This window comes from Aythya ferina (assembly GCF_964211825.1).
Source record: "Aythya ferina genome assembly, chromosome: Z".
NCBI classification, from domain to species: Eukaryota; Metazoa; Chordata; class Aves; order Anseriformes; family Anatidae; genus Aythya; species Aythya ferina.
Window position 1 is genome coordinate 20,873,724 of NC_140299.1, and position 26,120 is coordinate 20,899,843.

At 39.8% G+C, this 26,120-nt stretch overlaps 2 protein-coding genes and 1 long non-coding RNA gene across 6 annotated transcripts in view; 2 read left to right on the plus strand and 1 right to left on the minus strand.

Moving 5' to 3' along the window:
• The window catches only part of ERCC8 (ERCC excision repair 8, CSA ubiquitin ligase complex subunit), a gene marked incomplete at its 5' end in the record, with an annotated part of 33,592 nt that extends 22,648 nt beyond the window's left edge, over positions 1–10,944 (minus strand). The window contains 7 exons of one of the 4 annotated variants that reach the window (XM_084504108.1): positions 1,218–1,286; positions 1,692–1,773; positions 3,423–3,546; positions 6,641–6,823; positions 9,052–9,153; positions 9,295–9,390; positions 10,691–10,755. In XM_084504108.1, coding sequence (XP_084360234.1) covers positions 1,218–1,286; positions 1,692–1,773; positions 3,423–3,482 — 211 coding nt within the window. Of the gene's footprint in view, positions 1–1,217; positions 1,287–1,691; positions 1,774–2,416; positions 2,462–3,422; positions 3,547–6,640; positions 6,824–8,880; positions 8,963–9,051; positions 9,154–9,294; positions 9,391–10,690 lie in introns of those variants that run through there. The other 3 variants (XM_084504107.1, XM_084504109.1, XM_084504110.1) reach the window with 3 other exon arrangements.
• Positions 10,844–26,120, plus strand: part of NDUFAF2 (NADH:ubiquinone oxidoreductase complex assembly factor 2) — a 58,611-nt gene continuing 43,334 nt past the window's right edge. The window contains exon 1 of the mRNA XM_084504111.1: positions 10,844–11,069. Coding sequence (XP_084360237.1) covers positions 10,943–11,069 — 127 coding nt within the window. The 5' untranslated portion in view covers positions 10,844–10,942. The remainder of the gene's footprint in view (positions 11,070–26,120) is intronic.
• LOC311427102 lies at positions 11,323–11,830 on the plus strand. The gene is made up of 2 exons (XR_014687210.1): positions 11,323–11,379; positions 11,486–11,830. It is a non-coding gene; the product is annotated as an uncharacterized lncRNA (long non-coding RNA).

Genomic DNA, 26,120 nt, shown 5'->3' on the forward strand with positions numbered 1-26,120 from the left:
AAACAGCACTGCTGTTGAGACTACTTTAAGCGTCATTATTAAATTTCAGCACTCATGTTCTCAAATGCAGAAGAAGCATTACTTCTGTCTTTCAGCAAGTATTTACAAAATATTTAACCAAAAAAATGCTTATCCTATAAAGTTTTATTCAGCTTACCCTTAAACATTCTGCTCTTGAATTTGGTGTAACCCTTATTATGTTCTAGATATTAAGATAAATGTTGTCTTAGTGGTAACATACCCAGTGCAGCTTAGTGGTAAGAAATATATATATAAACTTTACAAATTGGAAAGTTTCAAAAACATTAAACAAATACAGACAATAGGAAGTCTGGGTCAACCTAAATGCAATGATTGTAACTAAACCTCACATAATAATATAAACACAGTCCTGAAAAATAAAGTCAAAAATACATTTTTGCTATGCAGGTTAGAGTTATGTGAACCACCTTGATTCTGGTGCATTAGTTGGCTTTCCATTACTTGACCATATGTATAAATAGTCATCCCTTAAAAAGTAAACACTAGGAAAATATGGAATTTTAGAGAAAGTTTTGAATATTACTTGCTTTTTACTACAACCTCCTAAATATACTGGGAATTTCTTATAAAACACCAAAAACCTGCTATTAAACAGTGCTTTGTAGCAAAATAACACTAGACAGTAAGGGCAAATTCTTATTAAGTACAAAAAGTAATACATTACAGAATAAGAAAAAAATATAGCTTACTAAATTAGGTAAATACAAGGGATTAGGATGGTATTCTTCTAGAGTAAGCAGTATCTTACTTTTTATTGACACCGATAAAAAAATATGCAAGCATCTCTACAGAATATTTTGTTAAAAAGAGTGACATTTTTTGTTCTTTAAAATAAAAACACCCCCCTAAACAGCATTCCCCATATTGAATTTATGTGAATACAAACACAATGCTAACACTTAACCATGTAATAATTAGTAATCACTATTGATTAGATCATGAAAGTGTCCCAACATTTGTAATAATTATTCATTAATTAATATTTGTATTCTCCAATTCATTACCACTAGACTAACACCCAGAAGAATCTTTTTCACTGTGCAACTTTCACAAATGGCACTAAATACATTAGTCATGTTACTTACAAAGAATACATTGTATACAATGTTTCTTTATAGGGCCTAGTTTACTCAAAGTAGTTATTGTTTAACATTTATGTTTCAGACTAAAAGTACCCTGCAGAATGTGAGAACAGGATCCAGACTTCAAGTCACAGAGCTGTACTTTGGGGCTTTTGGTACCAACTGTAAACAAGAGAAACAAAAGACAGCTGAAAAAATACCATAATTTGAAAGAACAACAATCTTAGCAGTAACAAAGAAGTAGAAGAAAATTTTAGTGGCTTAACTGTTCATCTAGTGAGAGTAACAAACTCTGTAACATTTACATTTTTATTGCAAGTAAATTTACTATCTAACAAGTAACATGTAGAAACTGGAGGCAAACAAGACAATACTCATACAACTTAAGAATTGAAAATACTGTCTCATCAACACCATTCAACCAACTGAAATGTTTTTTTCAACAATGTCTTTTTTATGAAGACTGAAATTATTTAAGAATGTCAGGAGGAGAAAAAGTTATGAATATTACTTGCTTTTTACTATAACCTCCTAAATACAGGGAATTTCTTAAAAAAGTGCACATACCTGCTACTAAACAGTGCTTTGTAGCAATTGGAGACATGTGATGGCTATAGACTGTTCCCTCAAAGTGAAATACATCTGCAATCTGATAATAGAAAGATTAAATTAATCGGACTGTAAATATGTTATCAGAATGGAAATCCTCACAATTAAGTATTTTTCGAGTCACAGCTACAAATAAAGCTAATACAAATACTACTATTTGCACACTAACAATAACTCCCCTAGTTAGAAATCCAATCATGCAAACATTGCTAAGTAAGAAAGTTTGCTTACAACACTAGACAACTATGCCAGAGCTGGGAGGAGACCCAGAAGAAAGTCCAAGGAAACTGGCTGATCAGAAACATGAATTCAGAGGGTTTATGGATTATCACAAATTAAAAGTAAGCAAAGAAAAAAGAGCAAAAAAGAAAGCTGCACTATGGAGAAAAAGTCAACAAGGAGGTACTCAGCCTAGATCTAAAAGCCTCTTGTCAATGCACAAGCCTTGCATGCTAACTTACATTCCTAGAAATAATTTATATTTATAAAAACAAACAAAAAAACCACATAATTAGTCACTTTGTGTTAAAAATTAATGAAATATTATATTGGCTTTAATAATCAGTACAATGAATTTCAGGTATCATTGCTTTTGTTGTCTAAGTCTAAAATACTGAATAGGAAAAAACTAATCTTCACACTATGTTTTTTGTGTTTAGTGGAAGAACAGGTCAATCAATTACCTTCATGTGAACATTGTGTCTTGTAAGTGATGCTCACAAAACCACCTGGAAGATGAACTGAACTGTGCATTTAGGAGATTTAGCGACTGCAAACATATCTTTACACCTCACAAAAAAAAAAGTCTGTCATCCTAGGAACATAACTTATACTTTTTTAATTTTTCATTCTTTCACTGTGCATTGAAACAACATTCAAATAGCACCAGTGTAAATCCATTAATACTGGAGATCCATTAATATATGAATACTGGAAGCAAAGTAAACTGCTCCGCAAAATTCATTGTTCAACAGTTAGGTGTTAGGATTAACGAGTCAACCTAAAAGCCTACAAAAACTATGATCTTTAATAAAGTCAGTTACATTGGTTAGCATTTTCTTAGTGGTTTCTCTCATTCTCCACCAATTTTTAGAAAAAGTATCTGTAGTGTTTACAACAGAATTTTGGACTTAATGATCCAGTAAGTTCATTTCAACCCCATGTGACTGTTCTCCACATAAAACACTTTGTCCTCTTTATTTCTAAATGTCAAGAAGATCAGTCCTTCAAAAGCAGTATTTGTACCTCAGTTACTTAAAATAATTAGCCCTGCTGTATGCTGCTGTTGCTACACAACACAACTAAATAAACTGGAGAGGAGAAGAGGACGAGAGGGGAAGAAGGGGAGAGCAATCCCAGAGAATGAGCTACACCTTCTGACCAGCGGACAAATTTATGTAGCATAAATAAACTAGCTGTATTCCTGTTCACAGCAAAAACAGAAAAGAACTGTCCCAAGGGCTCCATGCTCCCATACAGTTTAAGCACTCAGGTCTTCAGAAACAGGCAGCTACACAGCAATGAATGTATGAATGCCAGAACCATGCCACCCTGATGCTGTACCCACAGTTCCAACTGTCTGTTTTTCATCCTTCTAAATGCTCACACTCCTGTCGAGCTCTGGGTGAACTGCAGATATGAAATGAGTGACATGTATAAAAAGAAGACTGAAGTAGCAGAAATTCTTACTTGTAAAGTATTAGTATCCCAAATTTTCAAGGTTTTATCAAATGAGCTGGATGTAAACATGCCAGTATCATGAGGATACCACTGGACTGTCTCCACACTGAATCTATGTACATCAGGATGGCTCCTAAAATGAAGTAAAAGATTCCAGTTGGTTCGAGTTTTGGTAATTCACTTATTATACCCAAGTTTTCAAGGCAAACTAGTTATTTTGGTATCTCAAATTTCAATCAACCAGTGTAAATTGGCTAACAGAGTCCTTATTTCAGCAATGTAGGGATCGTTTACCTTTTCAAAATATGCTATCCATAGCATCCCTCAAAGTAAGATACTCAGTCTAAGGCATAAAAGGCATTAATGTATTTTGAAAATTTTCAATTCTTATGCTTAAAAATCTAATGTTTAATGTTAGGGCAGAATACTACAAACATCCCACTACTACATCCCTCTGGCTTAGAGCCATATCCACTGAAAAAGAAGATCACATAAATAGTTCAAAAAATTCATGATTATTAGCTAATAATTACAGCTAAACATTTATTGGAAATTCAGGTATACTAAAGTCACCAGACAGCAGTAGATTAAGTTACTGAGAGTTAATTTTTTTTTGCATTCATAAATATAAAAGGAGGAATGATATGAAACTTTCAACTCAACAATGCTTAGTAACAAAACGTAATCTAATTAATAATACATTAGCAGTGCTGGGAAGAAGGGCCACCAGAGCCAATCTTTTTACAGCTCCAGGATATGATTCAAACAGACAGACTCTGAACAGGACAGGCAGTTCCACATACCTGCTAGGCCACTCACATCTGAGCTGCATCCACATGGATTCAGCTTCAGGGCCCAATACCATGCTCCCAGGTTCAGAAGCATCACACTGTTGTAGGTTAACCCTGGTAGCTAAGCACCAACAGAACTGCTTGCTCAGTCACTCACTCTCCCCAAGTGGGATGGGAGAGAGAATTGGAAGGGTAAAATGACAAAACTCGTTGGTTGAGATAAGAGGCAGTCTAGTAACTCAAAAGAAAGAAACAACTAAAGAAAAAGAACTAACAATAAAAAATGAGTAGCACAAAAGCAATTGCTCACCACAAACCGGCTGATGAACAGACAGTCCCTAGGTAACAGCAGCCCCTGGAAAACTGCTCCCCCACAGCTGCCCCAAGCCCGCATGAGTTTATATGATATGGAATACCCCTTTGGTCAGCTCAAATCAAGAGTGCAGGCTGCATTCCCTCCCAGCCTCTCATCCAGCCCCAACCTATTCACCAAGGGAGCACAGTGAAAAACAGTGCAAAAACACGTGCAAAAGCAGTCCAACTGGCTCTTTCTGGAGCTATTGAAGGGCTCACAGGATTTCTTCACCCCAACTCTTATCTGTACATTGTTCCTTCAAGTCTCCTGGCCTCCAAAGTGACAACTATTGCCGGGGTATCATTGTGTAAATACAGATCCAGATCTTCTGTATAGATCTGGCACTACACCTAAGCTGATAAACATTTCTGTTTATTTAGGTTGCTAGAAAGCACAGAAGGTATCTGAATGTCTTTAAATAGAGCCAGCCTGAAGCCAACACTGACAATACTAAGAACTATTGAGCAACTATTGAGCATAGTTCAATAACTCCTCATTGGTTATCTCTAAGCCGTAACCCTAAAACGGCCTTTTACCTTGTGCTTAGTCTACCCTGATTTTGGGCACCTATTTTAGAGGGAACCAGGGTAAATATCTTCAGTACCTGTAATGCCAGGAAGTTAAGCCTGACTCAGTGTGAATTTACTTCTGCAGAAGCATTTGTATACATCATGCAGAAAAATACCAATTCACTGTGCAGGGGGAAAAAAAAAAAAAAAAAAAAAAAAAGAATAAATTTGTGGAACTAATTATGCTGGTGCAGTAAATACAAGTGTACAGCCCTGGACGGCGTTCAGTACTGCACCAAAACAGTCGGTTCTCCCATATTCCCTCTTGAGTAGCTCTGCAGAAATCATCTCTGTCTGGCCAGGCTTAGTCATGGCCATGTGCCATTCCACTTGGCTTCACATCTCAAGGCATTGTAAGTTTCTAGTTCATTCTAAATGCAGTATTTTTGCCCATTACTCAGGATATCCCAACCTTTGCTACAAAAGAAAAATACAGAAATAATTCTACAGATGGTAATGTCACTGTCATTCATCTTGGATAGGTTTCAAACCTACACAAACTATGTATTATCTAGAAGCTGGTATTGTTCAGTTGCTCTCAAGTGTCAGTTTTTGCGACATCAGATTACCAATTCTACAAAAATAGGTAAAAGCTCGGTGTGTTGATGCCCAGAAGAGCAAGGAAAAATGTAAAAATTTCTTTTCTATTCAAATAGTAGCCCCACATTCTAGATAGGAAACATTGGGTATCTTGCAGTCTACTGTCTGGAATGATCTGCTCTAATGGTCTGAACTACTGGACCCTCAACTAGCCCAGGTCAGAAACTATGAAGAAATAGCTTCAAAGGGCATGTAACGAGAGCTTATTCTTTAAGCAAATTTCATACCAGAGTTGCCTTGTGCCCTGCAAACTTGGAGCACAGACAAACCTTTGCAATACGTAATTATCATATGTTTCAAAGATAGAAGCCAGATAGTCAGATGGGAAGTATTTCTCACTGGTAATTATAAATTCATTTATGATGTCATGAAGTCTGCATGAATGGTATTCTAGTATCTGAAGCTGTATCTGTAGCTAATTAGCTACAGCAAGTACTTAAGACATAGCAGGAAGCTACATGAATACTTGAAATAAATAATTTGAGGCAAAAACCCTGCTATGGTTACTTTAAGAAATAATAACAACAACAACACCATCATCTTGAATGCTGTGCTACATACACTTGGATTTGCTACTATGATTCAAACTTCTGTACAAGTGATGAGAAATAAAAGACAAATCTACCCAAATAAACACCTGCTCAAGAAACAGACTGCCAACTTGCTAAACTCATAAACATAATTTTAAAGTATGGAACACTTCAACGTACCAGACTGAGAAGTAAACAATGGCTTGATTTTAGCACAGATTTGTATTTCTTTTTTGCTGTTTGTTATCAGCACACATTTCTTCAGTTTGCTGTTTTTCAAAATTTATTTTAGTTCTGGGATTCGGGGATATATAGTCATTACTTGTTCTTAATTACAGTTTTAATTTATTTTGTTTAAGAAGTCCCAGACATCAACACTTACCAAATACAGCTTACTTGCAGTAGATTCTGTTCCTACCCATTTGTTTTGATGTAAGTTCTACAAGTCGTTTTTCTTTCTTTCTTATGGTCCAATATACCAATCCGGGACTCTGTATCTGTTACAAATATTTTCCACTCTTGCTGATCTATTCATGAAGCTCTTAGACCTCAACTAATCTGAAGACTAGAGAAAAATAAGGGAAAAAATGTAGCTACTGATTTTTTTTTATTTTTTTATTTTTTTACAGAGTTGGATAGATCTTGTTGTTACACTCAGCTAAAGTTCTAACCTATGGGAAAACCTTAATATCTATGCACAAGGAAGAAACAGTTTTTGCTAGTGGACAAAGCCAATAATGGACAAATTTATACTGTCTGCAGGGAAGGTCTTAAACCAATAGAAGTTTTGAGTTTTCATACTGATTATACAAGCATTATAGTAGTACCCAGTCTTCAGAACAGTATGTCCGATTTTTGTCAGTAATGCATCTGTCCTCATTCAAACATGTTCTTAAAAAGTTTTGCATTAATTACTACTAGACCTGATGAACTTAAAATAGCTACTTGTAAAGCTGGGAAAAGGGAGAGGGGAAATTTGACACTGTCTCCCATGATATCCTTGTCTCTAAATGGCAGACACATGGATTTGATGGATGGACCACTCAGTAGGTAAAGAATTGGCTGGATGGTCACATCAAAGCGTTGGGGTCAATGGCTCAAGGTCCAGGTGGAAATCAGTGATGAGTAGTGTCAGTATTGCATCACTAACTGTCAGAACTGGGATGGGCGCTGTTTAACATCTTTGTTGGTGACATGGACAGTGGGATTGAGTGCACCCTCACCAAGTTTGCCCATGACACCAAGCTGTGTGGTACTGTCAACACACTGGAGGGCAGGGATGCCATCCAGAGGGACCTGGACAGGCCTGAGAGGTGGGCCTGTGCGAACCTCATGAGACCCAACAAGGCCAAGCACAAGGTCCTACATTTGGGCAGGGGCAATCCCAAGCACAGACACAGGCTGGGCAGAGAATGGATAGAGAGCAGCCCTGAGGAGAAGGACCTGGGGGTGCTGGTTGACAAGAAGTTCAACAGAAGCTAGCAATGTGCGCTTGCAGCCCAGAAAGCAAACTGTATCCCAGGCTGCATTAAAAAAAGCATGGCCGGCAGGGCAAGAGAGGTGATTCTCTCCCTCTGCTCTCATCACACCTCACCTGGAGAACTGTGTTCAGCTCTGAGGACAGCACGAGAAGGACACAAGTATTAGAACAAGCCCAGAGGATGCCCCTGAGGATGATTAAAGGGCTGAAGCACCTCTCCTACAAAGACAGGTTGAGGGAGTTGTGGTTGTTCAACCTGGAGAAGGCTCTGGGGAGACCTTATAGGAACTTTCCAGTACCTAAAGGGGGCTTGCAGGAAAGCTGGCGAGGGAAAATTTGTCAGGGAGTGCAGTGATGGGACGAGGAGTAATAGCTTTACAATAAAAAATAGGGCAGATTTAATTAGATCTAAGGAAGAAATTCTTCACCGTGAATGTGGTGAGGCCCTGGCACAAGTTACCCAGAGAAGCTGTGGATGCCCCATCCCTGGAGGTGCTGTTCAGGACCAGGCTGGATGGGGCTTTGGGCAACCTGGTCTGGTGGGAGGTGTCCCTGCTCATGGCAGGGGAGCTGGAACTGGGTGGTCTTTAAGGTCATTTCCAACACAAACTATTCTGTGGTTCTAACTAAAACCCACAAACGTATATATATATTTTTTCCAATTAGCTGAACAAGTTAAACAAAGGTTATTTTTCCTTTACTTAAACACATAATTATTCCAAGATGCATATATATTTTTAATGCAAGAAATATTTCTACAACAGTCATGAAGTGATCACCTCATAGCTGATAGCATAATGTCAGCAGATTTTAATATAAACTAGTAAGAAATCTCAGAGGCGAAGAATTGTGACATGGAAGAGGATTTCTTTTTTCTTACTGTTAAAACGTGAGATTGGAGTCCTATCTCTGACTGTGATCTACATCAATGCAAACCTCTCTACTTTATTTTCCATTTGGCACAATTAACCCTCTCCATTTTAACCTTCAAACTACCAGAGATCTGCTCAAACGGTATCAACAATGAATCAAAGCACATGCGTAGTAGCTCTTAGAATCCAAATAAAATAATAATAATAATAATAATAAAACAACAATCCCAATACTTAGTAAATCACATAAATTGTCACAAAGTTTCTTGCCTTTTTTTCCCTGTATGCCACAAACATAAGCCACAATCTAGTCCTTAAAGATTTCTGGCACTATTTTCTTGTCTTCTATAGCCTAGAAGTAAGAATTCACATTAACCTGTCAATTTAGTGCTAGTCTCTCAACAAATATCACTATGAACTTTTACAAGAATTTGTACATACCTTCCCACAGAACAAACTGCTTTACACGTGTAAGTTGGTTTTCTGCTCAGGTTTTCAAGGTCGTAAACTACAATAACACCATCTGAACCACCTGATAACATGCTGAAAGTGTAAACAAAGTACTGAAGTTACATGTATGATCTCAATTTGATCAATACAAGTTCAGAAATAAAATAACTTGGTATTACCAAAAGACAGTGAACTGCTTAAAAGCATTTTTACTAAACTGAAGCATATACTTACTATCTTCCCTCAACAGGCTCAATATCAAGGCTGTTAATACCATTTCCATGTATTCTTTCCACATCTCTATCTTTATTTAATTCCAAACTTAGAACCCTTAAAAAAAAAAAAAAAAAAAAAAAAAAGAAAACAGAGACGAACAATAAGAACAACAGATCTTTAAAACGTTGCTATGTAGTTATAAACAGCTTAAATCATATTTTCACTCCTCCTCAATGCATCTAACCCATTCCCATCTTTTTTTCTTTTTTCCCCAAAATTAGACTTGCAGACACAATACTGCAATACAGACACAATGCTGGAAATAAGACTTGAAAATCTGACAGAAAAAGTATGTGTTGTTTGGAAGGTAAGATGGAAGTATGTATGTAAAACAGGCTCAAAGGGATACTGAAGCTGCACTTGGGGTCAATATATGAAGCATAAAAACAGGAATGTAGTTTAACAATACAACATGGGGGTAAACATTATGAAGTATTTGTCACAGCTGCAACAAGTATTAGTTACTTAGAAGCTTCATTATGCCCCATCACTCCTCCTTGGAACTACGGACACCTAGTGGACAGATTCGTTTAGTTTAACAAATTACAGTATTTCCTGTCACGGCACAACCTTTGTGCGTTATGTTTTCCACAACAACAAATAAGAAATTTGCTCTCCACAAGGTGAAGCTTCCCTGAAACACCTTGGAGCTGTGATTAGTATTTTCTAACATTTTCCGGGAGAAACTTGAAAATGTTACAGGTAGACCCCTAACAGCGTGCCTACAGACGTGCTTCAGAAGCAGTTAAGTCCTTTAAGCGCTTTTAAAATACAGAAAACAACATAATTATGCTAGATTGTTGGCTTGCACAAGATAGTTAATTAAAAGCTTTCGGGCTCAAGAATTTTAGTGACGTGATGAAACCCCTTCGAGAGATGTTTTAAGGCACGTGACTGCTACACGTTAGATGGCAGTTACACACGTCAACTGCTGAAGACTATAAAAGGTCTCTTTCAAAACCAAAATGAAATCTTTTAGGGAGAAAATAATAATAAACAAGTCAGGTAAAGGGTCGTTTGAGTAACGTGAATCTGCAGGCTGCGCTTCCTTCTCAGCGCTGCACGGTGAGGGGAGGAACGCAGCCTTCCTGTCGCGACACACAGAGGGGCAAATCCCTGCCGGGCTTCACCAGCACACCCGCCAGCCCTGCTCCCTGACCAAACTTTATCGCGACAGTCGCAGGAGCCCCGCCGAGCCCCTCCGCCCCGCCACCGCTCCTCCGCCGGCCCCAGCGCCAGGCAGGCGGGGGCCCCAGCGCCAGGCAGGCGGGGGCCCCGCCGCCAACCCCGCGGGCAGCGCCGGGCTCCCGGCGGCCTCCCCGGGCCCGGCCCCGGCTCCCCTGGGCCCCGCTACCTGCGGGTGGCCTCGGCGCGGCGCAGCCGCAGCGGCTCGTCCAGCCCGGCCTGGCGGCCCGACAGGAACCCCAACATGGCGCCCCCGCCGCGACGCCCGCCGCCCCTCCGCCATCTTGCGCCCGGGGTTGGCCGGCCCCCGCCAATGGCGAGCGGCGTTGCTGGCATGCCGGCTCCAGGGGCGGGGAGCGGCGCCGGGGCCGGTTGGTGACCGTTAACGGGCCGTTGGGGGCCGTTAAGCGGCCGGCCCGCCATGAGCAGGGCTCGTCAGGCGCTGCGGGCTCTGCGCCTGCGGCTGTTCGGGCCCGGCAAGGAGCTGGCGGGCACCGACCAGTTCGGCAACAAGTACTACCGCGTGCCCGAGCACGAGTCCCGCGCAGGTAGGCAGGGCGCGGCGGGGCAGGGGGCGCAGCCCCTTATCCAGGGGGTGCGGAGCGCGGCCGCCTGCCTGCAGTGGGGAGCTGGGCAGCAGCGGGCTCTTCTCGGTACTTCTGGGCTCTTCTCGGTACTTCTGGGCTCTTCTGAAGCGCGCTCCTGCGTGTGTGCTCGCTGCGCGTCTGAGGAAGGGCGGTTTTCTCCGTTTCTGTGTTTGGGGAGCTGAGGTGTGTGTATAGCACGTCCTCACAGCGGTCTCAACGCTTAGCGCTGCGCAACTCTGCGTAACGAACTGCAGGTGTCACCCCTGAAGCTGTGAGTGTACATGCCACAATGTTTGTCAGTTATGTTTTCATTCCCTGCACAGGCTTATTTATCTGCTTGCTGTACTCCATATATTTTACATGATCAATTCAACCAGAACGCCCCAAGGCTGTGGAGACTCATTCTGTGTGATACTCTTCAGAGTAAAAGCAGAGAAGTAGAAGCAGAAGATTTGAGGCTGTGAAGTCACTGAAGTCAGTGCCCTTCCTGAAATGCAGGGGGTAGGGAGGAGGGCACATGTCATCCCTCCAGATACATGTAATGTCTTCTCGAGTAATGGTGCCTTCCAAGAAGTTCCCTGACTTGTTTTGCTATATGGCTTCTTGAAGAACTGGCAGTGACTTAAAGCAGGTCTGCTTGAACAAGTGTTTGGGAAGATGATATGAATGCCCTTTTGTCAGCAATGATTCCTCTGGCTTAATACATCGTAACAATCCCAGGCTTCCTGTGTCTTGCTTTTGGTCTTCTCGCTACTGGGTCTAGTTGTGACTTTGAGGAGCATACAAAAGTATTTTAAGGAAAGCAGTCTATATTCTGCACAGCTTTGTATTAAGATTTAGAGGGCTTCATAGATCCCAGGTGGATGTTCACAAGCAAAAATCTTCTCTTACTAAGAAAGCGTTCATCGTTATGCTGAAGGGAAAGAGAGCCAAAAAAGAACCCATGAATATCAGACGTGTAGATACAGAGTTTACTGCTACCAAAAGGGAGAGATCTCTTCTCCCTGTTTTCTTTATCACTGATGCTAACTTTCCACTGTTATTTATTTGACCTTTCTGCAGAAAACTTTAATAGAAAAATGATTTAAAATGAGTTGATGAAGAATAAGCTGCAGGCTAAAGCTGGCACGGAAGAAATAATGAAGACGATGAGCTGTTAGATAGGGTAAGGTTATACAAGTTGTCTTGAAACAAAGTCAAGAGCTATCATCTTTACAGTCTTACCATACAAACATATTTACCATGTTTACTTAAGTCTTCCTCGACTTTCTGTTAGAAAGTTTGCTGTTAAGCTCTTTCCTACTTCCCATGACCAAACCCAGTTAAATGGGTGTTGCTCGAGAGAAATCAGGAATTTTTAAAAAATATTAAAAAAAACAGGCAAGGAATAAATATCTGGCAAGGGGCTAATGTTTTATTCACTCTTCCCATGCTTCTCTTCTATTTTTAGAATGAAAGTAAGGGAAGGGTTATAATTTTACTCTACAACCTGAAATTTGGATTACTCAAAAGTAATACCACATCTTTCATAAATGTCTTAAGTCACAAACAGACAGTTCTCTCCTTTTGTCCTTTTGATGTAACTACAATACAGGAGAGTGCACATGGAAAATATTACTAGAAGTCTAGGTGAAAATATTTTTGATAATCGTTTTATTTTTATCTTACTGATGAATGCTTACAGGGCACTAATTTTAACGTTAGATGATCTAAAAAAATCCCTGATCAGCAGCAGGATGAAAGAATTCTGAATGAAGTGAGCAAGAATTCCCTGCTCAAAGAAGTGATGGAACTTTTTCATGAATGCGTTTAAACTTTGCTTTATGTTCTGTTGATCTGTTTATATTATGCTAATTGATGGAACTCATTGTTAAAATCAGACACACTTGACCCATATACTTGAGTATATGGGTTATAACAATTATTAAGGAAGGAGGAAATAAGTAGAATGAAAACAGTATGCTTTAAGAAAATGGCCTTCAATACATTCAGAAACAAACAAAAAAAGCATATAGTGGAGTTGTTAAAGACTTCTGAGAACATGATTCTACACAAATGACAAATTATCTGTAATACAGCATGTACGATATTAATGTTATACATTTCAGTTCCACGTTCTTTTAATTCGGGTACCAATTTTCTCTGTCTGTGTCCAACTTGTAGGCCGGTATCCATTTTACTCACACAACAAACTGAGTCAGGGGGTATTTGTTATTACTATCACTTCTTTTAAGATTTCGTCTTCCTTGAGCTTAGCCTCTTGCACCAGTCTAAATACAAATTGCTTTGTATTCTTTGAATATAGGAGATTTTATATCCCTTAAACTTCCCCAACTGACGGAGACTTATTTCTGCAGTAATTTCTTCTTAACTGCTGTGGATAAAGATCCTACTCATTTTTCAATTATGCTGGTCTTGCCTCATGATGGTGTTATCTTGGGGCTGAGGCTGTTAGTGATTTTTTCACTACCACTCCATTTCCTCTATGAAAGTGGTAACAGGTATTTACAGCAACTGCCTTGGTTATTGTAGAAAGACTCGGTTGTTGTCTACAGGTTCCATTGTGAGATCCCTTCAGCGTGTCTGTGCCGTGCTGTTGAGTTTTAGCCCCAACAGGTGGCTCTGTACCATGCAGCTGCTCTCTCATTCTCCCCTGACTGTATGGGGAAGAGAATCAGAAAGGTAATGGTGTGAGAACTCATAGGCTGACACAAAGACGGCTTACTAGGTAAAGCAAGGTCCACATGCGCAAGCAATACAGAATGGGGAATTCGGTCATTACTTCCCATCAGCAGCCAGGTGTTTGGTCACTCCAAGGAAAGCAGGGCTTGTCTTACATTATGGTTTCTTGGGAAGACAAACGACACCACTTCAAATTCCCCTCCTTCTTCCTTTTTTAACTGCAGTTTTTACTGCTGATCACAGCACCACACAGTGTGGGACATCCCTCTGGCCAGCCTGGGCCCGCTGTCCTGGCCGTGTCCCCTCCCAGCTCCTGGTGCACCCCCAGCCTCCTCGCTGGCAGGGCAGCACAAGAAGCTGAAACGTCCTGGGCTCTGTGCAAGCACGGCTCTGCAACAGCTCAAACATTGGTGTGTTATCACCACTATTTCTATCAAATGTCCAAAACACAGCATCAGACAAGCCTTTAGGAAGAAAATTAACTCTATCCCAAACAAAACCAGGACACCTGCTTTTTTGTGCTCCAGATTTGGAAAGACTAAATAGCTCTAGCACAGTGCTAGGCCTAATGTGCTCTATGCCTTTGTACAGTACCTGACCAAATAAGCTCTTCTAGAAGGAGGGTGCAAAACAGACAGCTGCTGCTTTCTCTTTAGTTTCTTAGTTTCTTTAGTTTCTTTAGTCTCCTGGGTCCCAGACCTGGACTTCATTTTAGACAAGCAGAGAGATTCTACCTTAAACTGGAAGTGAGGATGGACTGTTTGTAGTAGTATCTATCAGTCTAAAAGCTAGCTGCCGACTTTCTTTTGGCCTGTGCTGATGTCTCATAGAAGTTAAAATAGAAATACATGGAGTCTACGATACAAAGAATTTACATTTAGTTTCTTTTGGTTGTTCTCCCTAGACACAGTCCTAGGTCCAGGACTCTCTTGAATCCTGGGGCTCTGTCTACCATTAGTAAGAAGTGGTTGTAGCAGATCAGTGCATCTAAGTACTTGGTGTTGACTTTCTTTGCACCACAGTTCAGATGCAGTGGGACTGAGGGTACATTGTGTAGTATTTTTCAGGGACTTTTATTTTAATGCAGGAAGAAACTTGTCTTCTAAGGAGAGTCCAACCTTCAACACTGTGGTGAAGGAGGTTTGTTTTGAGGAAAAAACAACTCTCTTTTTAATAACATTATATAGATGTTTTTTTGCCTTTTTTTTTTTTTTTTATTTAAGAAGATTACCCTTAAGTTGATGACAATGATTAAGTATTACAACTGCATTGTGCTTGTCATGAGATGAGCATCCAGCATACATAACTCATTAACACTGACTGTTCAGATGCCAGTCCTGAAAGCAGATACAATAGAAGCTGGGAGTAGACAACTGGGTAGTGGTGATGGATGACTCATTTTGGTATTTCAGACAAGTATTTCACTAAAAAGACTAAATTTATCAATGTAATGCATTTATTTTTCTTACTATATAACACACTGCCATGGCATTGCTACATGATGAATTGTTTTTGCTGCAGAACATGGAGTGATTGTTAAAATGTTCATATATATTAATTATGAAACAAATTCTTCAGTTTATATTGACAACATTTTTTTTGTAGGAAATAACCAACTCCATTTTCCATTGAAAAAGTTAATAGAGACTTTCTGCATTTTTATTAATAAACTGCTATAAAGAGTCACTGAATATTTAAGATTGGGTATAATATTTTTTATCTTCTCTAAAGGCTGATTAATGACCAGTTTATATTTAACCTTTTTGTGTCATCTGTTGTAAGGACTAGTAGTTAAAATGAACATTCCATAAAATAACAGCCATGTGCAAGTTTTTTAAGAACAGTCGATTAGCAACAAGAGGTTAGTTTCTGTAAATGCTTATGTATCAGTACTAAAGGCACGGATCATTAGTTTTAGAGATCCCTGTAGAAAACAATAGACTAAGATCAAACTTGTTTTGGAGCTGCATTGTGCCAGGAATAGCTGGAAAAAGCCTGAAGTGTACCTAGGTTTTTATGTCTTGCATAAACTGCGCATTAGGGGGCATATGTGACCTAAGCTTGTGATGATCTGAGCTTTGAAGATTGAAGCTGACATACAAGATGAGTTTCTCAGTATTCTTGTAAATTCTATCTAAAACAATAGTGGCAATGTTTCTGTGGGAAACCTTTCTGCATGTGGAATACCCTCTTAACTTCACATTGAAAGTGTTTTTTCTGAGGAATTGTTTTGCACAATAAATCAGAAATGTACAAATAAGAAAGAACTGTACAGGAAAAGAAATAATTGCTCAATTGTGGGAAACATGTAGGATGTCCTGACTTTAATAGAAATATATTACATGTATTTAAAGAAAAACAAACAAACAAAAACATTCTGATGGAATTAAATTAATTTTGTATGACTGTTTTTGTTGCTGCTTGTATTTTTTTCCCATTCTGTTTTAGCTCATGTTCTGTTGCCTTCCTGTGCATAGAGCAGAATTTCTACCTTTGATTTTTAAGAAGTTTTCTATCAAATAAATCTGCTGCTGGAGGCTAGATTGAAACATTCCTGTAATGTTTTGTAATGAACAGGACGGAGTGGAAAGAACAATGTCTCATCTCTAAAGCTTGTCTTCTGAGGTTAGAGCTAATGCTTTTCTCTTGAATATTATGTTTCTTGCTAACAGAAATGAAGTCTGGGGAAGAGGCAGAAATTGATTTCTTATGGTACAAAGCATTTGCAAACTGATTATTGAATATTACTGGTGTACATCCAAAAAGAAGTTCTTTAAGCTAATTTTTAAAGTCTGGTAGAAAGTTACAGTTTTGTCCAGATGGTGGCAACCATTGTTTCAGAAACAACCTTTATTGGAAACTCATGGAATGGAGCTTTCCATTGTGACTGCATATCAGAAACCTAGCTCTAAAATAATTGTGTTTATGCGTATTTGTACAGAAATAAAACTTGCATTGCAGACTGCCAGCTTCTAGGACAGTAATTCTGGAATGACAGAATAGCTTTTCAGTCTGGGTGATACATTCTGCTGCAAAGCAATTACCTTGTGAAGAGCTTACTGCAGATTATAAAAGCATTAATATTTGAAAAACAGTGCTTGGGTGCAGTGATATGTTTTTCTGTCAGCTGCCAGAAGTGAATTGACAACAGGCATGGTATGTTAATCTTGCCGACTTGAAAACCACAAATAGCAATAAGTAGTCGTATGCACAAGCAATAACTTGGCTGGGTTGGATCTCTGGTATGTACATTGATATTTTACTGAGATGCTGATTTAGTTGAATATGCTTGCCAGTGTTTAGTTTTATATGCTGAACATTTGTTACTTTTAATTTTTCTGGTTTTGGTTTGAGAGGCTGTTTTCATACTTGCAGAGTGTGTGTTGTTTTTTGTTGGTTTGTTTGTTTGGCCAGAAGTAAAAATGCGTTTTAAATTTTCTTGCGTTAATAACTTTCTCTTTTTATATATAAAGAAACAGTGGAGTATTAGGCAGATAAATGTTTTTAATATCTATAAAAATCTTAGCTGATGTTGTTAGTCACACTGTCTTAAACAGCTGCCACCTGCAGTGTTCTAAAAACAGCCCTTCTGGTGGTTGTTACGAACATGTTTCTCTAGACATATTTTTTCTAAGAGTTAAAATAACTAACTTGTGCTGACTTGTTGAAGTTGCTTGCACTTTGTTTCCCTATTTGTATAATTCAAAGTAGCATGACTCACCACTACATCACTCCACTCGCTGTAAGTTAGCACAGGTGAGCCTGTTCTGAGTCCAAAGTGTCAGGAAAAGGCAGCTGTCCCAAGAATAGGAGGACAGCTTTTGTTGCTTTCCTGTGAAAAAGTCAGCAGCCTTGTCCATGTTTCATCCTTGGAAAATGATCACTATAGAGATATCAGTTTGTTGCAAACATGATCATCATATCCATCATGATTGTCATCATATTATCTTAACCACTTTATGGCTAGTGTCTGTCACTTCTAGATTAACGGGGGGGAAAAAAAAAGAGAATTTGATTTATTTTTCTTGTTGAAGAAAGGGGGAAAAAAAAAGGTAACATAAGAAAAATCACTCTGTATAAAGCTCTGGGGTTTGAAATTGTATTAGTAAACTACAGAACAGGTCTAATGTACAGCAGAGACTTAAGTGTATCTAGCTGGTGTAGGAAACGTTTCTCTAATATCCCTGTTTAATACTTACATGAATCTGAGTGAACGAAATTGTAAATGCTGTCTAAATGCTTTGTTCATTTTGGTAGTCATGTGAGAATTTTTGATGTCCACTTCTGCTGGTAGCTTATTTGGTATATCCAATTATAGGATACAGTGGTTTATTACTGTGAAATAAGACTAGGAAGAAAATTAGAACATTTTAAAAGTGGAGGGGCTATATTATTTTTTAAAAAGGAAAAGAGAGAATAGAAAGAGTAAAGAGCTGAAGAAGAGATTGCAGATGAGAAATCACAGTAAAAGAGAGGTTAAATAAAAGGAGCTGAGGAAGGCTGGCATGCTACCCTGTGGGCCACTGTAACCTTTTCAGTTTCTCCTGAAGAATAGAGAAGGTGGTAAGGAATTAGGTTTGACTTCTGCTTTGTACAATAAGTTTTTTGTATTCTTTATAGATCATCAAAATACCAAATAAAGTTTCTGTCATAAGAGGCTTGATAGTTTTAAGGTCAGATTTACAGAGATACAAATGGCTTTACATTGAGGGGAGGGAAGAATCATTTTCATGTTCTGCCTCTGGGTACAGGAGTTGCATAATGAAGAAAAAAGACTTAAAAATGAGCATGACAGGCTGAAGAAATGGAAACAATGAAACAGGGAGGTAAAATCTTAACTTCCAGATGTCCTTTGTTTATGCCCATGTGCATATAAAACATGAGGTGTTACCATTCATCACTTGAAGTGAAGGACTAATGTCACTAGCTTCTTTAGGTGATCTAAAAGGGAATCAAGAGGAACTGCAGTCAGTATGAGATTTGAGTCTGGTCAGGAAAAGTCAAAGAATGGATGAATTGTGGCAGGTGTTGACTAATGCTGTCGGAGTTTGAATATGCCACAAGCCTTGGAACTCATGAAGCATGCAGACCTACTGACATTATGTACCTGTAAGAGGTCTCATATTGAACTTGTGTTAGGGCAGGGATGGAGGAAGAAAAGATGGCCCACCGATCTACTATCAGAAAGGTAGAATGATAACATCATACAGGAGAGTGACCACTGCAGATTTCAATTTCGGTGTTGAAAGCAAGTCATATTGGCTCACTGTTACTCAGAAAGACTGTGAAAATGTGTGTCAGTGAGAATGGCATCACCTCAGCCAAAATGTTTTTGATTGTTATGGTTAATATAGAGAATGGGGTAGTACAGTTATATAAGGGTCTTTGCTTCCATATGGTCAGTATTTGGATAGGGGTGTTGTTTTGAAGTGTATTGGAAGAAAATGCCGGTTTGGCAAATAGGTGCTTCTGCATCTAGTCTGCCTACTTTGCCTTAATTTTTATTCCAACCTTGCAGTTGAACTTCCTGTAATGTAGCATTTCCAAGCAACATAGTTTTATAAACATCTAGATGTGTGTAGATTTTCCATACCCTCAGTGGTAGCTGCTTATTTCCATCAGTCATTTATTTGCTTCTTTGTAAGAAGATGGCAAAAAGGTTCAGGACATAAATTGAGGCTTACCTTCCAGTGCCATGGAATAATTGTTTCTTTTCCACTGAGGAATCTTAAATTACAATGATCTAATGAGGCAGCCTGGAGTAACAGAATATTCCTAGTGCTTCTTAGTCTCATAGTCCTGTCTGCTCCTTTTTCACCCTCACCCATAACTAGTATTTGTGTTTTTCCTCCTTTATGATTAGCATTTAAAAGTTACAGTTGAGAATGGTGAAATTAACAGTTGTAACAGGAAGAAATGGAGATAATTCATATCAATTGCTACTTCCTATTTTCTTGTATTGAAAATTACATGCATCTTCTACAACATCCCTTTCTGGTCAGAAATATTACTTATCATGTTTTGTTTTCTGAATCAAGATGCACCATCCCAAAGGCTGATTGCAGTCAAGGTGTAGTTACCACTGAAGCAGGGGAGGAGTTCATTCAGGAGCATTGTCCGTGTTGTATTAGTATAAAGGTTAAATAATGTAGACTGATAATTATCACTGCACTGTTAAATGAGCTAAACTGTGAGTATAGTTTCTCCCAAAGAGTGATCACAAGAAGGAACTGAACATCTTTTTCATTTAGTGTCTTCAGTACAATAAACTGATGTTCAGGGAAGACTTCGTTTTGTAGTCTGTCATCTGCTTCAGCTACTGTAATGGAGACTTAATGATTAGGAATTGGATAGGAGGGATATAAAGTTCCCAGTCATGCTGAGTGGCAGAATCTGTGACTTCCTGTAGGATTGCAGGCAGTTATTTGAAGCAGATGCATCAAGTAGCAGGGTACTAAAGAAATACTTGTTTTGCTCCTGTGACCAAACTGATCACAAAAGATTTTTTTTTAAGAAGACATTTGGAAGGCACAGCTCACAGTAGCGTTGTGTGTGGGGAAGAAAACACACAATTTAAAAAGAATTTAAAATTTATTTGCAATTTAAAAGGACTTCAAGGATAGTTGTATAAGGTGAGCCATGTTATTGGTAGTTTTTTTGGGAGTGTCATGTTATGATTTTGTTTGCCTGATCCATGGAAAACCACCTCTGTTTAGGTTATGTTGCATCAGATACTGGTGGTGCCTTAAGATGATCCTACTTTTTCAGGCCAGCATGGGCCCAGGGCCCAGTGAGTTTTGCCAGCTTAATCAGTTTGTATTTAGCATCTTTGCTTGTTGCACTATCAAGAAGCAATCATTCTGTGGTAACAGAAAGGGGGAAAAAAAGTGTGAAGAAGAGCTTCATGCCGTACAAGAGCTGTGGTGGGTTCAGGCTGAGTGTAAGTTTAGAGTTTGTTGTTACCGGGAGACTCAACAAAAGCTGTTCCAATGTTAAGGCTGAAGTAAGTCATGGAATCACAGAATGATTTGGGTTGGAAGGGAGTGTTAAAGGTATCTAGTAAAAACCCCCTGTTTGGTCATTTGATCTTGCCCTCTTGTATGAGGGAAGTCGCACTTTTTCTATGACAGTAGGAAGAAATTGAAATACTGAATTCTGGTTGTCACAATCATGACACTATTGAAACAACCAAGGATTATTTTAAACTTCAGATGGATTGATATTCCTTAAAACCTTAAAAAAAAAAAAAGTACAGAAGTTTGTACTGATGTTAACAACCTCTAACTGTGAAACTGTGAATGTGTCAGTTATAGTGATGAGACCTTCGTAAAAGTGTATAACGTATCTTTGTCTATTTTTAGTTAGTCAAGAAATGTAAGTTAATAGCGGAAGACTTGATTATGGCCAAACCCATGTGTCAATCTCTTTGACTACAACAGATTTTTAAAGACGACTTTGAACTTCTCAAAGATAAGAGAAGAAATAGATTCTATTGAAGTGAATGACAAAGATTCTTTTTTTTGCAGATTTTCACCTCTCTTTTTGCCATTCTTGCAAAGTAGCTACTGAAAGAGGAGCTCTGCACATAAATGTATTTTTAATTCAATGCATATGGCATGTATTGGGGTTTAAACTGATATAAAACTATAAAATGTAAATACTTGATCTGAGCAATATTCTAGAAACAGTAGATTCTAAAATTTCTGAAAATAAACTGTTAATGGCTCCATTTTGTGAGAAACTATGTGGCTATACTAAAATTAACATTTGGGCTTATTTCCATGATACAGTAAATCTCTGAATAGAAAGCAGAAATTAGTATTTGTGAAAAAAAAAAAAAAAAAAAAAAGCAGATGGTCTTTTTCCTTTGTCAGGCTGCTTACATTTACTTTATCTTGGCCTCTCCCTCTCCTATTACAAGTGCTTGTGCAGCCTCATGCTTTGTCTGTCATCTGTGTAACCCAGCATGCTTCCTATTTTCAGGAAACGTTGTTACCTGGTCTAGTTCATGGTATGAGCCATACAAAAAGGCAGGTCTGCTACTTTCAGTGGTTCTTCTAGTTCAAATGCAAGTTGTACAGCTTGCCAATTCACATTCACAATGGAACAGTTTGGGTAGTTCTAAAGGATCAAGTCTGCACTGTTCATTGTTGCCTATCTGTAAAAGCAGAGATTTGCAAGGTACTGTTTTTCTTAGCTCATGTTTGTAAGAGCATTGTGAACTTCGTTTTGTACACTAAGATAACAGTGGCAAATCTATTAATTAAAGATTGTATAATAATGATAAAGGAATCAAAGGAAAAAGGTTCAAAAATCAAAGGTTCTAGAAATAAGTTATAGTCTTACCTGGCTAGGATTATTATTATTAATTTTTTTTTTTAATTCAGCATAGTAGTTCTGTATCTCTGTAAGAATTCATTTAGTATGAACAAATATCTGTTTCATCTAACAGCATTTATTTGGTATTGTAATGTGGATATTTTCTCCTTTAAAAAATAAAATAGTTTTCTTAGTCCACTCCTAATTTGAGAACCAAGAATACAGCAGTAGTGATTTTTTTTAATAAGCAAATCATGATGTTGCTTCAGTGTGATGCACCAAGATTTCCTAGGTTGTTGTTGAAATAATTGTGAGAAAATGTCAGTTTATGAGATGGGCTGTTTTTGTGAAATTTCTGTCTTCTCAGATAAAATACATGTCATGTAAGAGATTTCTGAGCCAGAGCTGGAAAATGGGCACCTCCTGTTTTTGGATCTGACCCAGATATGCAGCAGTAGGGGATGAAGTCCAAAAAATTGGAGCCACGCTCTCTAGTTGAACCTGAAGGTGAAGTGAGATTGTTTTGGCAGATTTGCATAATAGACTGATGGTGCTGAAAGGGACAAATCTTGTTCTTTCTTTACCCTCTCTCCCTCAAGCTGGCTGTAGCACTTGTGAGACATGTTGCGGAGCCAGTTTAACTCAGTGTTTTTCTAGGCTTTTTGTTTAGTGTTAGAAAAAAGCATCAATCTTTTTTTTTTTTTTTTTTTTTTTAATGAAAAAAGTGGTAGTATTTGCTAGAGTAGGAAAGTATAGTGTGATTTGTTTTGGTTGAAGGTGAATGGCAGGTATATTAAACATTTTTATGGTTCTGGAAGAAGCCATTTTAGCACTCTCACCAAAAGAGATTGCCGAATTGAGGGGTTTTAACAAAGTTTCTATGAAGATTCTGTCAGTGGAATTTCTATGAATTCTGTACTTCCCTTCAGGTGTACCGTGGGTTTACATGGTCTGTGCAGGTCCTGTGTGGTGGCAAAGTAATGCTTCTGAGGAGCTCCTCCTGATGGTTCTAGGATAGGGCTTTCTTCTGATCTGGGGAAGGAGGAAAGGATGCCCAACCTATTCTGAGGTCAAATTAATTCTTAGACTTTTGCAACAGCCACAGCATTTCCAAGTGTGATTACCAGTGCTCTGAAACAGGAAGACAGGCAGTCTCTATTTTGTGCAAAAGGGCTGTTCAGTACAGCCCATAACTCTGACCTGATCTCTATGTCCTAGTTGTTGTGTATTTAGTATTTTGCTTTGCTCTGGTTGAGACAGCTGGTGAGCAAACAGTTCAAATAAGGAATGAACGAGTCACCCAAGCACCTGAGTCAGTTGCATCTACCGTGTGTACAGGGAGAGAAAGACCTTCAACCAGTGTCCTGGTTTCAGTTAGAACAGAATTAATTTTCTTCCTAGTATCTGGTGGAATGCTGTGTTTTGGCTTAGGATGAGAAGAGTGCTGATAACACCCCGATGTTTTAGTTGTTGCAGAGCAGTGCTTATACCAAGCCAAGGACACCTCAGACTTTTGCTCTGTCCTGCCAACAGGCAGGCTGGGGGTGCAGTAAGAGCTGGGAGGGGACAGACCCAGGACAGGTGACCCAAACTAGCCAAAGGGGTATTCCATACCATCTGACGTCATGCTAAACAATATATAGGGGTGGCTAGCCGGGGGGAGGGGGCCGGACTGCTCGGGGTTAGGCTGGGCATCGGTCAGCGGGTGGTGAGCAATTGCATTGTGCATCACTTGTTTGTACATATTATTATTAGTAGTACTATTATCATCATTGTATTATTATTATTATTATTATTTTCCTGTCTTATTAAACTGTCTTTATCTCAACTCACGGGCTTCACTTTCCATTTCTCTCCCCCGTCCCAGAGAGGGAGGGGGAGGGTGAGCGAACGGCTGCGTGGTGTTTAGCTGCCAGCCGGGTTAAACCACGACAGTCTTTTTGGCGCCCAACGTGGGGCTTCTTCAGCACGACCCACCTCCTCCTCTGATGATATCCCAAAGTATTTACCTTCTGGCCAGTCCATAATCACTTCCAATATTCCTGGGCGACTGGGGTTTCCTATTCGAGCCCGCTGAGTAATCAGTGCAACCCACTTGCTCCATGTAGCATCAGTTGCATGATGCGTAGAAGAGACCCTTCCCTTGAACATCCAGCCTAGTACCGGCAATCGGGGTGCTAGGAGGAGCTGCGCTTCAGTACCGACCACCTCTGAAGCAGATCGAACTCCTTCATATGCTGCCAATATCTCCTTTTCAGTTGGAGTATAGCGGGCCTCAGATCCTCTGTATCCCCGACTCCAAAACCCCAGGGGCCGACCTCGAGTTTCCCCAGGTTCTTTCTGCCAGAGGCTCCAGGTGGGGCCGTTCTCCCTGGCTGCAGTGTAGAGCACATTCTTTATATCTGGTCCTGTTCGAACTGGCCCAAGGGCTACTGCATGGACTATTTCCTGCTTGATTTGTTCAAACGCTTGTCGTTGTTCAGGGCCCCATTCAAACTCATTCTTCTTACGGGTTACTTGGTAGAGCGGGTTTACAATCAGACTGTAATTTGGGATGTGCATTCTCCAAAACCCCACAACACCTAGGAAAGTCTGTGTTTCTTTTTTGTTAGTTGGTGGAGACATAGCTGTTATTTTGTTGATCACATCCATTGGGATTTGACGCCGTCCATCTTGCCATTTTATTCCTAAAAACTGGATCTCTCGTGCAGGTCCTTTGACTTTATTTTGTTTTATGGCAAAACCGGCTTTCAGAAGGATTTGGACTATTTTCTTCCCTTTCTCGAAAACTTCCTCTGCTGTGTCACCCCACACAATAATGTCATCGATGTACTGCAGGTGCTCAGGAGCTTCCCCCTGCTCTAGCGCAGACTGGATCAGCCCATGGCAAATGGTAGGGCTGTGTTTCCACCCCTGGGGCAGTCGATTCCAAGTATATTGGACTCCCCTCCAAGTGAAAGCAAACTGTGGCCTGCACTCTGCTGCTAGAGGGATGGAGAAAAATGCATTAGCGATATCAATTGTGGCGTACCACTTGGCTGCCTTCGATTCAAGTTCGTACTGAAGTTCCAGCATGTCCGGCACTGCAGCACTCAGTGGTGGCGTCACTTCGTTCAGGCCACGATAGTCCGCTGTTAGTCTCCACTCGCCATTAGACTTCCGCACTGGCCATATGGGACTATTGAAAGGTGAATGAGTCTTGCTGATCACTCCTTGGCTCTCCAATTGACGAATTAGCTTATGGATGGGAATCAGGGAGTCCCGGTTAGTGCGATATTGCCGCTGGTGCACAGTTGTGGTAGCGATTGGCACTTGCTGTTCTTCGACCCTCAGCAACCCCACAACAGAGGGGTCCTCTGAGAGACCAGGCAAGGTAGATAATTGTTTAATGCCCTCTGTCTCTAAGGCAGCTATACCAAAAGCCCACCGGAACCCTTTTGGGTCCTTGCAATATCCTCTTCTGAGATAGTCTATGCCAAGGATACACGGAGCATCCGGGCCAGTCACAATACGGTGCTTTTCCCACTCATTCCCAGTCAGACTCACTTCAGCCTCCAATACAGTCAACTGCTGAGATCCCCCTGTCACTCCACAAATATAGATGGGCTCTGGTCCTTTATATCTCGATGGCATTGTAGTGCATTGTGCACCGGTGTCTACTAAAGCCTTATACTTCTGTGCGTCTGATGTGCCAGGCCATCGAATCCACACAGTCCAATAAACTCGATTATCCCTTTCCTCCCCCTGGCTGGAGGCAGGGCCTCCCTAATCCTGGTCGGAATCTTCTTCGTTTCTGTGTTTGAAGGACTGTCTGCTGGAAGTTGGAGCAGCAAACTTTTCAGAGAACCCCTTTTTCCTGATTGTTTTCTTTTGCAACTCACGTACCCGTGCCTCTAGGGTCGCGGTAGATTTTCCATCCCAAGGATATTCAATATCTTGGAGAGCTATTGTAATAAACTCGGAGGATAAGAGGGTGGTGAAGGAGGAAGGGAGAGTGATCAAGGAGGATAC